This window comes from Crinia signifera, chromosome 6 (genome assembly GCF_055691185.1).
Source record: "Crinia signifera chromosome 6, ASM5569118v1, whole genome shotgun sequence".
Classification (NCBI taxonomy): domain Eukaryota; kingdom Metazoa; phylum Chordata; class Amphibia; order Anura; family Myobatrachidae; genus Crinia; species Crinia signifera.
This window is the reverse complement of record NC_139222.1, coordinates 10,966,725-10,981,393: the sequence shown is the minus strand read 5'-3', so window position 1 is coordinate 10,981,393 and position 14,669 is coordinate 10,966,725. Positions and strand designations below refer to the sequence as shown.

At 45.2% G+C, this 14,669-nt stretch overlaps 2 protein-coding genes across 2 annotated transcripts in view; one reads left to right on the top strand and one right to left on the bottom strand.

Annotated features, from left to right (window-relative positions):
* Nucleotides 1-14,669, bottom strand: part of LOC146007433 (uncharacterized) — a 302,630-nt gene that overhangs the window by 224,060 nt on the left and 63,901 nt on the right. The window lies entirely within an intron of this gene.
* LOC146007434 (uncharacterized) overlaps nucleotides 1-14,669 on the top strand; it is a 51,929-nt gene that overhangs the window by 13,660 nt on the left and 23,600 nt on the right. The window contains exon 5 of the mRNA XM_083145784.1: nucleotides 5,420-5,542. Coding sequence (XP_083001910.1) covers nucleotides 5,420-5,542 — 123 coding nt within the window. The remainder of the gene's footprint in view (nucleotides 1-5,419; nucleotides 5,543-14,669) is intronic.

Below are 14,669 nucleotides of genomic sequence, written 5' to 3'. Positions count from 1 at the left end.
TGTGGGAGAGGGCAACATTGTATTGTAGCGCTAGCGGGAGTCAGCGGTGGTGGCAGAATTATTTAAAACACTGGGCAGCCCTCTGATAGGCTGAGACAGCTTAGCCAATCAGAGGGCTGCCCAGTGTTTTAAACAATTTTGCCACCACTGCTGACGCCCGCTAGCACTACACTACAATGCGGTCCTCTGCCAGCACCTGATGTGCCATCTCAAGATGGCATGGACATCAGGTGCTGAAAAGGGGCACTTTTTACACCGCAAGATGCAATCGGGTTTGATGGACATCGCACTTCGATGTTGCATCGAATCCGATAGCATAAGTGTATGGGCAGCATTACTTTTGATATATATGTATATATTCCCTATTTTCTTAAGGCTGTCTCATTCTGTGGTGGTGAGTGTTCCTGCAATGCCGATTCTGTATCAGGGGCCCATCTGCACCAATGCACAGAAAAGCAGAAGCGTTCTCTTTTCATTTTCACTCCAACTTGCTGATGACCAAATGCTCTCGCATCTGCGGTGATCATATTACTGCCATACCTCACTGTGTCCCCTAGTCTCCTCCCACCTTAGAGGCTAAGCCGTGATTGGCCTGGTTAGTTCCTGATTAGGAGACTACCAGGGAATACCTGGTGCTGTAATCTCTCAGACAGCAGAAGCGCAGGAACTATTCCCAGTGGAGTATTCTATACAGCCAGATCTGTTCTGTTTCTCTGCATCTCTCATCTGTCAGCCTTTAGGACGCTAACTGGTGCAGAGCAATATTATAAATGTATTCACTGGAACCTATGGATACTAAATATTGTATCTATTGCTGAGTACGGAATGTTCTCATTCAGTGTCATGCGTTATAACTGACATTTCCTTGCCGATGTCACTGATCATATTATATCTTAGCCACCTATTGTAGTGACTTACATCTTATTACCGGTGGTGGCCATTTATAGGAGATAATCCGTAGTGTAACCATTGTATGAGATCACAAAGACCTTTCCTATCATTATAAGGATTTCTGCATTTATGTGTATTGATTATGTCTTTCATGTTTGTCGCTATTTTAAACTATCTTCTGAATAAAAGTTTTTTTAATTAATTCACCGATCATTTTATCTATATCTTTATAAAGTGTGTCCCAAAACCCCTGTTGTTCTTCTTTGGTTTTCTACGACTGACTGTTGTTTTCAGTTATTGCACTGAACCTACCTTGGGAGCGCCGCCAACCTGATACCACATGGGATTACCGGTAATGTGGTTTTGATGTTGGTAAAATTTGATTATTTACTTATGTTATACTTCAGTGCCTGTGCGAATCCTCCCCGACAGTGTGTATGGTTGCAGACCCGTCAGGTTGTTTTAAAAAGTGATGTGGGTCTTTAGAGCCTGTATGAGAGGTAAAGAATTCCAGAGGTAGGGGGCAGCATGTGATAAGTCTTGGAGGTAGGAGTGGGAGGAAGTAATCCTTAGGCAGTAGAGGTGGCGTGCATTATCAGAGCGAAGAGGGCGGGCAGGAGTGTAAAGGGCGATGAGGTCAGAGATGTGAATGGGTGAGTAAGTGTTGGAAGCTTAAATTGGATTCTGAAAGGGAAGGGAAGCCAGTGAAAGAAACTATGATATTCTTGTAACCTTTCTTATTTCTGTGACAATGAGATTTGAAGTTTGGACCTGGATTAAAAATCTAAATCTTAGTTCTGGTTTTCTGCGTTTTCCAACCCAAGACCGAGAGCATGTTACCATTTTCTTTATGTATTAATAAATTTGTGTGCATGTAAGAGTCAGTGCTTGCCCTGGGCATTGGCATACACACGGTACTCTGGCTGGTGGCAGTAACTGATTTGATTTAGCACATGCGCTGAGGTAGTCAGTAAGGTGTCACCGGCAGTGATATTTTGCCACGCCTAAAATAGTAGAATTTATCACCCTTTCAGACCTGACCTCTGACAGACTGATTAGAGAAGAATTACAACTAATTGAACTTCAAAAATAAAAAATTCCTTGGGGACAGATTCAATATACCACCCAGAGACAAGAAGAAACCAATTAAGACTTTAGAGAAAAAAACATTGACGAGCAGTTCAGTATACAAAAGACCCAACCTAACATACCAGCAGTATATGACATCACTACATACCAGCAGTATACGACATCACTACATACCAGCAGTATATGACATCACTGCATACCAGCTGTATATGACATCACTATATACCAGCAGTATACGACATCACTACATACCAGCAGTATATGACATCACTACATACCAAAGCAAGACAAGAAACAGAGACCCCAGCAGAAAACAATATTCTAGCTGATGAGACAACGAATACATCGATATCTGAACAATCGTTTTCAATACATGAAGTAGAAACACCGTTAGAAGAAAACGCACATTACGACCATCTAGCTAGGATTTCACTAGAACAAGGATGGGAATCAAGCAGAACAGAGGGACATACCATCAGATTCTCAATATTAAAAACAGAATTCGCAATACATCAGGGTACATCTGAGAAAGGATCAGAACTAGAATCAAACACTGACCAAAGAACATCTAAACAACATCAGACCTCACCAAGGGGGTTATTCTAGTTCACTCTTTCTGACAAAATCCTTCTTAGATGGACAAAACCATGTGCACTGCAGGTGGGGCAGATGTTACTTGTGCAGAGATAATTAGATTTGGGTGGGGTTTTACTTCAAAGTGAGATCTATATTGCAGTGTAAAATAAAAGCAGCCAGTATTTACCCTTCTCACAAACAAAATAACTCACCCAAATCTAATTCTCTTTGCACATTTTACATCTGCCCTCCTGCCGTGCACATGGTTTTGTCCATCTAAGAAGGATTTTGTCAGAAAGAGTGAACTAGAATAAGGCCCCAAGTGAGACAACAAGCACCCAGACATGTGTCGACATAGCACCTCTTTTTTTAGGGGTGAAACACACAGCACCTCCATAAATAAAGAAAGCAACGAGATGGAGAAATGTAACAAACACAATAAGAGGACTAGAAGAGGGTGCAGAGGAGGAGGTGGCAAGAAAGAGAGTAAGACACAGGAGGGGGAAATAGGAAAAGGAATATTCATTTTAAGCAACCATATCATGACAAAAGAACATACAAAATTACTATGTAAAGGGCTAAAGTTCACTCCTACCAATCAATGAGACAAGTTCCAGACGTACCTTGATTTACATAATTTTATAGGAAAACTCACATAACAAGAAGTTTTTTGCAAATACAACGCCAGCACCAATAAGAAACACCGATAATGGGGACCAATACAAACATACACACCAAAAACCAGCATCGACCTTCTACCCCAGCTACATGAAAGGCGCACAGGGAGACAGTTTCACAAAGATGGTAGAAAAAGATCTAGAAAAACTAGACATACACAATCATGACAGAAACCTAACTTATTATTATTATTATAATTTTATTTATAAGGCGCCACAAGTGTTTCGCAGCGCCGTACAAAGGAACAATACAGGGTGACAAAACTTGGCATAACATTGAATAAATAACAAAAATACAGTACAAATAAAGAGCACCACAGTTCAATACACATTACAGCTTAAATGTAAGTAGTGAGGACCCAATCAACATACAACTAGAGGCTTGAGGCCAATGATGGAGACAGAGGCGTAACTAGACATTCGTGGGCCCCATAGCAAAAGTTTGTAAGGGCCCCCTATTTAGCAACTGATGGTGATAAATATATGTAAAACATTACTTACACAGCAAAAATGGGCCCCCTTCAGCTCTGGGCCCCATAGCAGTTGCACCCCTTGCACCTATGGTAGTTACGCCCTTGGATGGAGATGAGTATGAAGATGGTCACTGAGTGTTGGAGTAAAGGAGAGCTGTGAGTGAAATGTGAAGAGAAGTGGGCTTTGACAACAGGAGGGAAGAGGGCCCTACTCGGAGGAGCTTACAATCTAGTAGGAAGGGGAGACAGACAGATTACAAGAGGTGCAAGCGAGGGGGTGGTGGTTAGATAGCAGGATGTAAACAGGCAAGGGGTCGGAGAACCAGCTGGTTTATGCAGTGGAAGGGTACGCTTTGATGAATAGGTGAGTTTTCAGTGCCCGTTTGAAGCTTTGCAAGGTCGGGGAGAGTCTAATGGAGCGAGGGAGTGCGTTCCACTGAAGGGGTGCAGCACGGGCAAAGTCCTGTACTCTAGCATGGGAAGCAGTGATCAGGGTGGAGGAGAGACGACAGTCGTCAGCTGACCGTAGAGGGCGGGAGGGTGTATGAATGAATAATAACTAGAAAAGAAATATCAGCATTACAGGATCTACAAAACAATCACTCAATAATAATAATAAAACCAGTTGACAAAGGGGGAGGGATTATAATTCTTAATAAAGCCGATTACCTAGAGCAGTGGTTCTCAATGCCGGTTCTCAGGACCCCCCAACAGTGCATGTTTTCCAGGTCTCCACACAGTGGGCCTTATTCTAGTTCACTTTTAGAGGCAAATTCCTTCTCAAATGGACAAAACCATGTGCACTGCAGGGGGGCAGATATAACATGTGCAGAGAGAGTTAGATTTGGGTGGGGTTTTTCTTCAAAGTGAGATCTATATTGCAGTGTAAAAATAAAGCAGTCAGTATTTTCCCTGTACAGAAACAAAATAACTCACCCAAATCTAATTCTATCTGCACCTGTTACATCTGCCCCCCTGCAGTGCACATGGTTTTGTCCATCTGAGAAGGAATTTGCCTCTAAGAGTGAACTAGAATAAGGCCCAGAATCACAGATGAAATAATTAGCTCCACCTGTGGATCTTTTAAAATCTGTCAGTGAATAATAAGTGCACCTGCTGGGTGACATGGAAAACGTCCTTGAGGATGAGGTTGAGAACCACTGACCTAGAAGAATCACAGAGAATTCTGGGGGATACAAAAACATACTCCCGACTAAAACAAGACCCAACCATTAAATTCAAACAAGAGTTAGACAAACACTTACATGAAGGACATACAATGGGGATCCTGAAACAAAAAGTATTACAATTCATACAGACCAACCATCCAGTTATACCAGTGTTTTACTATCTCCCGAAAATCCACAAAAATGCTGTAAAGCCTGGTAGGCCAATAAATCATCAAACCTCTCACGATACTTGGATACCTTTTTGCAGCCATATGTTCAAAAACAGAGATCATTTCTAAGAGACACCACACATATACTAGACAAACTTCAAAATACCCAATGGGACCAAGACCTCTGGCTGGCCACATCCGATGTTACATCATTATATTCAGTGATAGAACATGAGCAAGGGCTAGAAAGTATTAAATACCATCTCACATAGGATAAAGATTTAGCAACAGAACAGATACAATTCATTATCACCAGCATAGATTTCATTCTTGAACACAATTATGTCTGGTTTGAGAATCTGTTTTTCATGCAGACCACTGGGACAGCAATGTGCACGAGATTCGCCCCCAGTTACGCCAACCTCTTCATGAGTTGGTGGGAGGACCACCACATATGTGGGGAGGTGACTAGGGGCGAATCTCGTGCTACGGACAAGGTACATAGATGATGTGATCTTCATCTGGAGAGGGGATGAGCAGTCATTAAAATAATTCATTTCACACAAACAATAACAAGAACAATCTAATTTTCACAACCAAGTAAATTTCCTCGACCTAAACATTTACACAGACAAATCTTGGATTCAAACAAAAACATAATAAAAAAAAACAGTAGATGTAAACAGCTACATACTGTCAACCAGTTGGCATCACCCAAACTGGATGAATTCAGTCCCCAAAAGCCAGTTTATGAGACTAAGATGAAACTGCTCCAACATTTTATACTACATAAAACAAGGGAATGAACTGGCCAGACAATTCAAAGAAAAACAATATGAAGAAAACAAAATCAGTGAAACCTTTCAACAAATTCAACAGACCAATAGAGAAGACCTATTGAAATACAGAGATAAAGGAGCAGATAAAGATCCAATCCTTAATGAGGTACCTTTCATCACACAATACTCCAAACAACCAGGACAATTGAGGACAATTCTAATCAAACACTGGCCAATACTATTAGAAGATAAAGTTCTGGCAGACCATCTCCCACAAATACCAAAACTTATATTCAAAAAGGCACCTGATTTAAAACAAAAGTTAATAAAAAAAACATATCCCCCAAAACCTGCCATACAAACAACAATAGCTCAGTACCCCCCTAACAAAAGGTTTCTTCTATTGTGGAAACTTTGCCGGTTGTAACAACCAAAAACAGAAGCACCAGACCCACCACAGATTTTAAATCCTTTGTCAATGACGAAACATTTAAAATAAAGCAAGAAATAACATGCGACAGCAAAGGTGTCATTCATCTCCTGAAATGTGGGTGCAACAAATAATGCGTTGGCAGAACTACCAGACAACTAAAAGAGCATATATAGGAGCACTTAAGGAACATAAAAAGAGGGTACAAGGAACACAATATCTGAAAACACTTCAAACTTCACCATGATAGTGACCCACAATCATTGAAATTTGTGGGCATAGAATTGATACATCCAAACTGGAGGGTGGAAGACTGTACACATAAAATCAACAAAGCAGAATTAAAATGAATGTAAAAACATAAAACATTTGCACCAAGAGGGCTCAACCTACACAATGAGGTTAAATCAATCATTGGCAAAAAAATAGAGCACAAAGAACAAATCTAAACAAAAGTCCATTCCTCCATCAGAAACCAGTACACAGCATAAGCATTAATAGGAGTATAGTTTGAATGTACAATAATATTATCAAATACACTTCTTAATAAAGGGATAGTTAATTTAAAATAAATTCATCGAACCACAGGCTAAATCAATCATTGGAAGTAAATAATTAATAAATAATTAATCAGACTACAGAACATCAATAGCTCACACACCCATTAAAATATCACTTTTCACAGCAGCTAATTACAACAAACATTAGGACTCTAAATACTTAACACATATACTCTCCGAGAGAAAGGTTACATTGATAACAAATGATCTAGTCATATACACAGAGGAAACAATATATCAAAGAAGCATCTTAGGTACACAAGAGATTTTTCCAGACACCGGCAGAAGCATTGACAAAGATTCCGACCTTTAGGTACTAACGGGACTGCGACTAAGGAAGACTGTTAGGTCCTAGTGTAAATAGGGTAGACTGTTAGGTGCTGACAGGGGCACATTCAAGGGGAATGTCATGTCCAATTGAACAAAAAAGAGGGATACTTTGGAAAAAACATATATAAAAACTAATCGCACTGCTAACACAAAAGGATAAAATGGAGGATAAAATGTACAATAATGACAGCAATGCCTAAAACCAAACAGATCTGATATTCTAGAGATACGCAGACAAAATAAATGAAAAAACAATGAAAAGTACACCACTGGAGCCAATCAGAAGGCATTGATGACAGACACTCTGACCGACCAATACGAAATGATTACCAGAACCATCCAGAGAACGGAGAAGGTTTTAAACACACAGACTTTTCCAAAGCACAAACTTCCTTGAAGGCTTACAAGCTGAAACGCGTTGGCGACAGACGAAGATGGGAACGATCCAACCTGCACCCATACGGTGACAGCCGGTAGCACTCTTCTCGCAGCTGAATGGGAGCCAGATGGACTGCAAGGAAAGGGTAAGTAGGAGGCTGCAAGTGACGAGCGAGGCAGGAGGGATCTCGGTCTGAATAAGCTAGGCAGTGTCCACGGCAATGCTGTTGACCGGAACATCGCACTCTGCTATTTGAAGTCCCTGAAGCCGCCAGATATCAGCGGCGGTCGGTGCATGGAGTGTACACATGTGCAACAACTTCACCATCTGGGGCTATCAGTTGAGACGCCAACACCCCTAAGCTGCACCAGTCTCTCTCCTCTGAAAACCTGCAGCAACAAACCAGCGGGCTTTTAAAGGGGTACCCGAAGACATAATTTATCTGATAAGCGGGACGCGGCATTTAGATAACATACTTAACTTTTAAAGAAACTGTGGACAGAGACTTTCATAATAATAGTGTATTTTCAGATCTAGGTTTTATTCACCACCTTCAAATATTTAAAATTACACAAACACACACAGCCATGTCTGTATGTGTGTGTGTATTTTTAAGTTTGTATTTTTTTTTTCCATACAAAGAAAAAGAAAGTAAATGAAATTACAAACAACGAAGTACATAGTATAATACATTTACATCATTTAGTACATTTCTCCAACAATGGTAATAATTCAATGGAGATAAGCATCAAAAGACCATAGCAGACCTCTCAATTTATGGATATTCTCCCTTAGTAATTTGGTTTCTGTGTAAACCAGTGTGTGGGATTTCTATGTGAGTCCATTTATACCATATACCGCATAGAACTGATGAGAAAACTCTAATGCATGTGTTTCTATATATCCTATCTAACTGTGAAGGTCAAAATAACCAAAAAATGGTTCTTTTAAATTTCAACATGTAGTAGTAAGTGTATTTACTGTGTAGTGATATATATATATATGGTACTCTTTACCTATCACGGCGCCCATCGCGGGCATATTTATGTCTGGCCGCGACGCGACCGACGCGATGCCCGCGATTTCCCATTGAAAACCATGTTAAACATGGAAATCGCGTCGGTCGCGTCGCGGCCGGCCATAAATGTGCACACGATGACCGCAATGCGATGCCCACGATTTGCCATAGGAATCAATGTTAAAAGGCCCGATGGACACGATTTTCATGTTAAATGGCTCAATGGACCCGATTTCCACATAGGAATCAATGTTAAATGGGCTACAGAGCCCAAATTGGCACAATTAACCCTTAAATGTCCCCCCAAATTTTTGAACACCACCCCACGATCCACGCCAACCCGAAGCGGGGCGAGCGCAGCGAGCCCGCGAGGGACGGCGGTACGCGTCCTCCGACCTTTTCATGCCCTACTATCCACGTCGGCGTGGAGTTGAGAATAGAATAGTGTGGCGAGCGCACCGAGGCCCGAAGCGTGGCGAGCGCAGCGAGCCCCGCGAGGGGACGCGGATACCTTCACAGGTAAACGCGTCCCCTCGCGGACTTCACAGGTGTCCGCGTCGCCACGGACACCTGTGAAGCCCGCGACGGGACGCGTATAACTGTGAAGGTATCCGCGTCCGCTCGCCACGCTTCGGGCCTCGGTGGCTCGCTGCGCTCGCCACACTATTCTATTCTCAACTCCACGCCGACGTGGATAGTAGGGCATGAAAAGGTCGGAGGACGCGTACTGCCGCCCCTCGCGGGCTCGCTGCGCTCGCCACGCTTCGGGTTGGCGTGGATCGTGGGGTGGCGTTAAAAAATTTGGGGGGACATTTAAGGGTTAATTGTGCCTATTTGGGCTCTGTAGCCCATTTAACATTGATTCCTATGTGGAAATCGCGGGCATTGAGGCATTTGACATAAAAATCGCGGTCAAACTGCCTTTTTAACATTGTTCCCTATGGGAAAATCGCGGGCACCCGATTTTGATGTACCCGCGATGCCCGCGATGACCGCGATTTTACCCCCGACGCCCGCGATTCTAATCGTGGGCGCCGTTCTAGGTAAAGAGTACCATATATATATATATATATATATATATAAATATATATATATATATATATATACTAGGTGATTCATCGCGCCCTACGGGCGCTCTTCACACCGTCGTAAGGGGCTGCGCCCCCTTAATTTGTGAACGTTTGTATATGAGAAATATGGTTAGAATTGTATGAAAGATGCCCTGTATTGCAACTTAGGTGTCCGCGAATCGCGGGAGGGGGGGTCGCGGAGGGTGCCGCGAATTGCAGGAGGGGGGGGTCGCGGGGGGTGCCGCGAATTGCAGGAGGGGGGGTTGTGGGGGGGTGGATGCTGCGAATCGCGGGAGAGGAGGGATTGCAGAGAATCACGGGAGGGGGGTCGCGGGGTGGGTTGCCGCAAATCGCGGGAGGGGGGTTACGGGGGCGGGGGTTGCGGCGAATCATGGTAGGGGGGGTCGCGGGGGATGTGCCGTGAATCGCGGGAGTGGGGGTTGCGGGGGGGTTGCGGGGGGTGTGACGCGAATCGCCACAAGAAAAAAATCAACACAGAAAGGTCAACACATGTAAATGTTGACATAAGTGTGGCACTTCATTGGTGTCCATGTCGACACATGAGAATGAATATGAAAATATTCAAAAAATGACAAAAAAACTTCAAAAACTCATGTCAACCTTTTTCATTGTCGACCATAGCCATGTCAGTGTTTTCCATGTGCAATTTAATTCTGGAGCTGCCGCGAATCACGGGGGGGTGCCGCGAATTGCGGGAGGGGGGGTCGCGGGGGTGGGTGCCGCGAATCGCGGGAGGGCGGGGTTCACAGGGGTTCCGGTGGGGGGTTGCCGCGAATTGTGGGAGGTGAGGGGTCACGGGGGGTGCCGCGAATTGCGGGAGGTGGGGGGTCACGGGGGGTGCCGCGAATCGCGGGAGGGGGGGTTGCGGGGGGTGTGACGCGAATCGCCACAAGAAAAAATCAACACAGAAAGGTCAACACATGTAAATGTTGACATAAGTGTGCCACTTCATTGGTGTCCATGTCGACACATGACAATGAATATGAAAAAATTAAAAAAATTAAAAATAAATCTTCAAAAACTCATGTCAACCTTTTTCATTGTCGACCATAGCCATGTCAGTGTTTTGCATGTGCCATTTAATCCTGGGGCTGCTGCGAATTGCGGGGGGGGGGGGTGTGCCGCGAATCGCGGGGTCGCAGGGGGGGTGCCACCAATCGTGCAAGGGGGGGTCGCGGGGGGGTCCTTTTTGCCGCAAATCGCGGGAGGGAGGGCGCGGGGGGGTGTTTTTTCCGCGAATCGGGGGGGGGGGGGTGTCACGGGGGAGGGTTTGCCGCGATTCGCGGGAGGGGGGGGTCGCGGGGTGGTGGTTATGCCGCGAATTGCGGGAGGGGTCGTGGGGGGGTTCTTTTTGCAGCGAATCGCGGGAGGGGGGGTCGCGGGGGTGTTTTTGCTGCGAATCACGGTAGGGGGGGTCGCGGGGGAGCGGGTATTTTTGCCGCAAATCGCGGGAGGGGCGCGCGGGGGGGGGGGGGGTTTGCCGCAAATCGCGGGAGGGGGGCGCTCACCTGGTGGCTGTGGAGTAGCAGTGCTGGGCAACATGGGAAGGCAGTGGGTGTCTGGCACTGTCTGTGGGCTCACTGGGCTGGTTCTCTGTCACATACCTCCCAACATGACCCTCTCCAGGAGGGACACAATGCTCTGTTTCTAGACTTCTCCTTAATGTATGATTGCCATCACCTGTTTTAAACAGGTTAATTTCTCAGAAAGGTGTTCAGCACAGATGAAGGCAATCACACATTAAGAGGAAAGTCCAGGAACAGAGCGTTATAGACACAGACACCCACTTTGAGTGACAGATGTAGCCAAATATATAGGAGATACACACACACACTGCCGACAACGCAGATTTACATATTATTACACAGAGGGAGAAGATGAGGAGTATCAATGGGAGATTATGAAAGAAGGACTGCTCCCTTATGCCTCAAATTGTTCCTGTTTTCCTGCCATGTGTCTCAAGGACAGTGAACGGACTGGATGAGGGCACAATTAAATAGAGGCTTATCAGTGGCAGTAGAAGGAAGATATGGGGATCTGCTGTTGAGGTCCAGTGCCAGGTTTCTAACCAGTTTAGAATAACCCAGCGCAGGGGGTCAAACTAGGACTGGCCAACAATGAGAGTCCCCTAGTGGAGTAAAGTAGATAGCCAAGGTAAAGTTTATATAATAAATCCCCTAATGGGGTAAGATAGGTAGTAGATAGCCAAAGTATAATTCCAATAAACAATATGTCTTAATAGATGGTAAGCTATTCAGTTCTATCTTATTCAGATGTACTCTAGCACTCCATGGTGATGTATATCTTATACAGATTCCCCCCCAACTCTTTCCTATATCCCAAAGTGCGGACATCAGTTTAGGTACTACTGATTAAATGCTCTTATATTTCTCAATTTATAGATAACATTAAATAACATCCTCATATTTCTCTAAATAAATATGCACTGTGTCCATTTAAATACTTGCTCCTCGATGACGGATGTATATAGAAAACCGGGTGTAATGGACTTAGTAAATGTGTATTTAGCTTTCTAATGAGCCGTAATCAGATCATATGTGACTCTGGTTTCCATCTGGTGTAGTCCCCCAGACTCTGGCCACGCGTTTCACCGGTACGAAGGCTTAATCACCAGTGAGGAGGACGTGTTGGGTCTCCTTTATTTGTACGAATCTACAAGCTACCAGGTTAGGTGCTTCGGGTTTCGGCGGCACCTGCATTATTGTGATACGTCTTCCTTTAGGTCGGTCCGGTATCAATGGCAAATCAGGGCTGTGGAAGTTCCTTCAGCTCTGTATGATGAGACAATAGCGTAACTCTCTCCTAGGGGCTGACGGCTTCATGTCCGCATCATCTGACCGGTCACCTAGCAATTTTGAAAGTATATGTGACGCTCCGTTTCTCCATAGCAACAGAGAGCGTCATTATTTTCTTGTGTGAATGGGTGCTGTTTTGTCTCCCAGGTTACGTGCGGCGTCTCTTATATTATTCAAATGTGTGAGACGCACGTCTATTATTCATGCCAGCAAATAGCGCATTTCTTATATAGTTATATTTTATACATTTATATTTATTTTAATGGTTGGCTAAGGTGGTCTGCGCCCTATTCTGGTACTTTGAATGGTTGGCTAAGGTGGTCTGCGCCCTACTCTGTGCTAAGGTGCTCTGCGCCCTACTCTGGTACCTTGAATGGTTGGCTAAGGTGGTCTGCTCCCTATTCTGGTACCTTGAATGGTTGGCTAAGGTGGTCTGCGCCCTACTCTGGTACCTTGAATGGTTGGCTAAGGTGGTCTGCGCCCTACTCTGCGCTAAGGTGGTCTGCTCCCTACTCTGGTACCTTGAATGGTTGGCTAAGGTGGTCTGCGCCCTACTCTGCGCTAAGGTGGTCTGCTCCCTACTCTGGTACCTTGAATGGTTGGCTAAGGTGGTCTGCACTCTATTCTGGTACCTTGAATGGTTGGTAAGGTGGTCTACTCCCTATTCTGGTATCCGGAACACCTGGTGAAGGTGGTTTGCTCATCATTCTAGCATCTGAAACAGCTATGGCGGTCTGCATCCTGTTCCAACACACAGAACAGCTAACTAGGTTAGTCTTCACACCATGTGGCATTTAAATAAATAAGGAGGTCTTGCTCAGGTGGTCTACACCTAGAATGGCTATCTAAGGTGGTCAACATTCGGCACATCTGTCTATGGTGGTGTCTGCCACTAGAAATGGCTAAGGTGGTCTACGCCCCATTCACACATCCAGAAAAGCCTTATATGGTGGTCTGCACCCTGCCCCGGCACCCACAATGGGTATCTAAGGTGCTTTGTACCCCGAGACATCTGGCTGAGTTTGTCTGCTCCAGATCCGGTAACTAAGGCCATCTGCGCCCTGTTACAGAACTGATCATCCTGCTCAGGAAATGATGGAGGTGATGTTTTTTCTAATTAATCGATAAACTGATGGTCACTGATATTCCCAGCGCCCCCCCCCCCCCGACCTCCCAACACTACTAGGGAGCCAGCGGGCGTAATATCTGCCCCCTAATCCGGGCTATATACAGGCAGCAGCAGCCAGTGTGTCCGGGGGCGGCAGCAGCGGGTCCGGGGTCTCCCCAGTGACGGCGGCTCCGTGCACGGCTGAGCACTGTCACCTCCCCGGCTGCTGCCCGGCAACGGCACAGAGAGCTCCCCAGCGGCAGAGGGCGCTGCAGGCGGCGGTTCCATTGGACGCGTCACAGTCACTAGTGCAGGCATGTCCAAACTATGGCCCTCCAGCTGTTCTGAAACTACAAGTCCCATCATGCCTTGCCACAGTTTTGCTTCTAGGAAATGCTAAAACTATGGCAAGGCATGCTGGGATGTGTAGTTTCACAACAGCTGGAGGGCCATAGTTTGGACATGCCTGCACTAGTGGAACATGATCACTTTCGGTGTATTCGCTGCCGCGCTGCGGCCATTTTCTCGGAGTCTCCGGAAGAGGGAAGTAGCGGGCGGCGCCGCCGCAGAGAAGTGTCCGGACTCGGAGCTCCGGGAGAGGCGGCCAGCGGGGTGTAAGTAAGTGACATCACTCTTATCTCTATCACTGACACAGGGACCTGACCGGGGAGGTGAGGGGGTTTGGGAGCGTCACGGTGACATCACTCTTATCTCTATTACAGACACAGGGACCTGACTGGTAGGTGAGGGGGTCTGGGAGCGTCACAGTGACATCACTCTTATCTCTATTACTGACACAGGGACCTGACCGGGGAGGTTTCTTTTTATCTGTACTTAGTGGAACCCATTTTGCATACGTTTTGAAGTAAAAAATAAAAAAGACGGAGCTGGTGATGTCACACTCCCAGCTGGCAGTGAAGTTTGTTCATGCTGTACCTGCACAGCGCTGTCAGTGCCCAGAGTTAAGGAACACTTATCAGGCGCAAAAAAAGATGAAATAAGCAGATATATACTAAACATTTTATACTTGTCCAACTGTACAACATAATAAATTTGGTGATCTTGTAATACTTATTATATTGAATGCTAGAGTTCCCTCCTAAACACCATTAT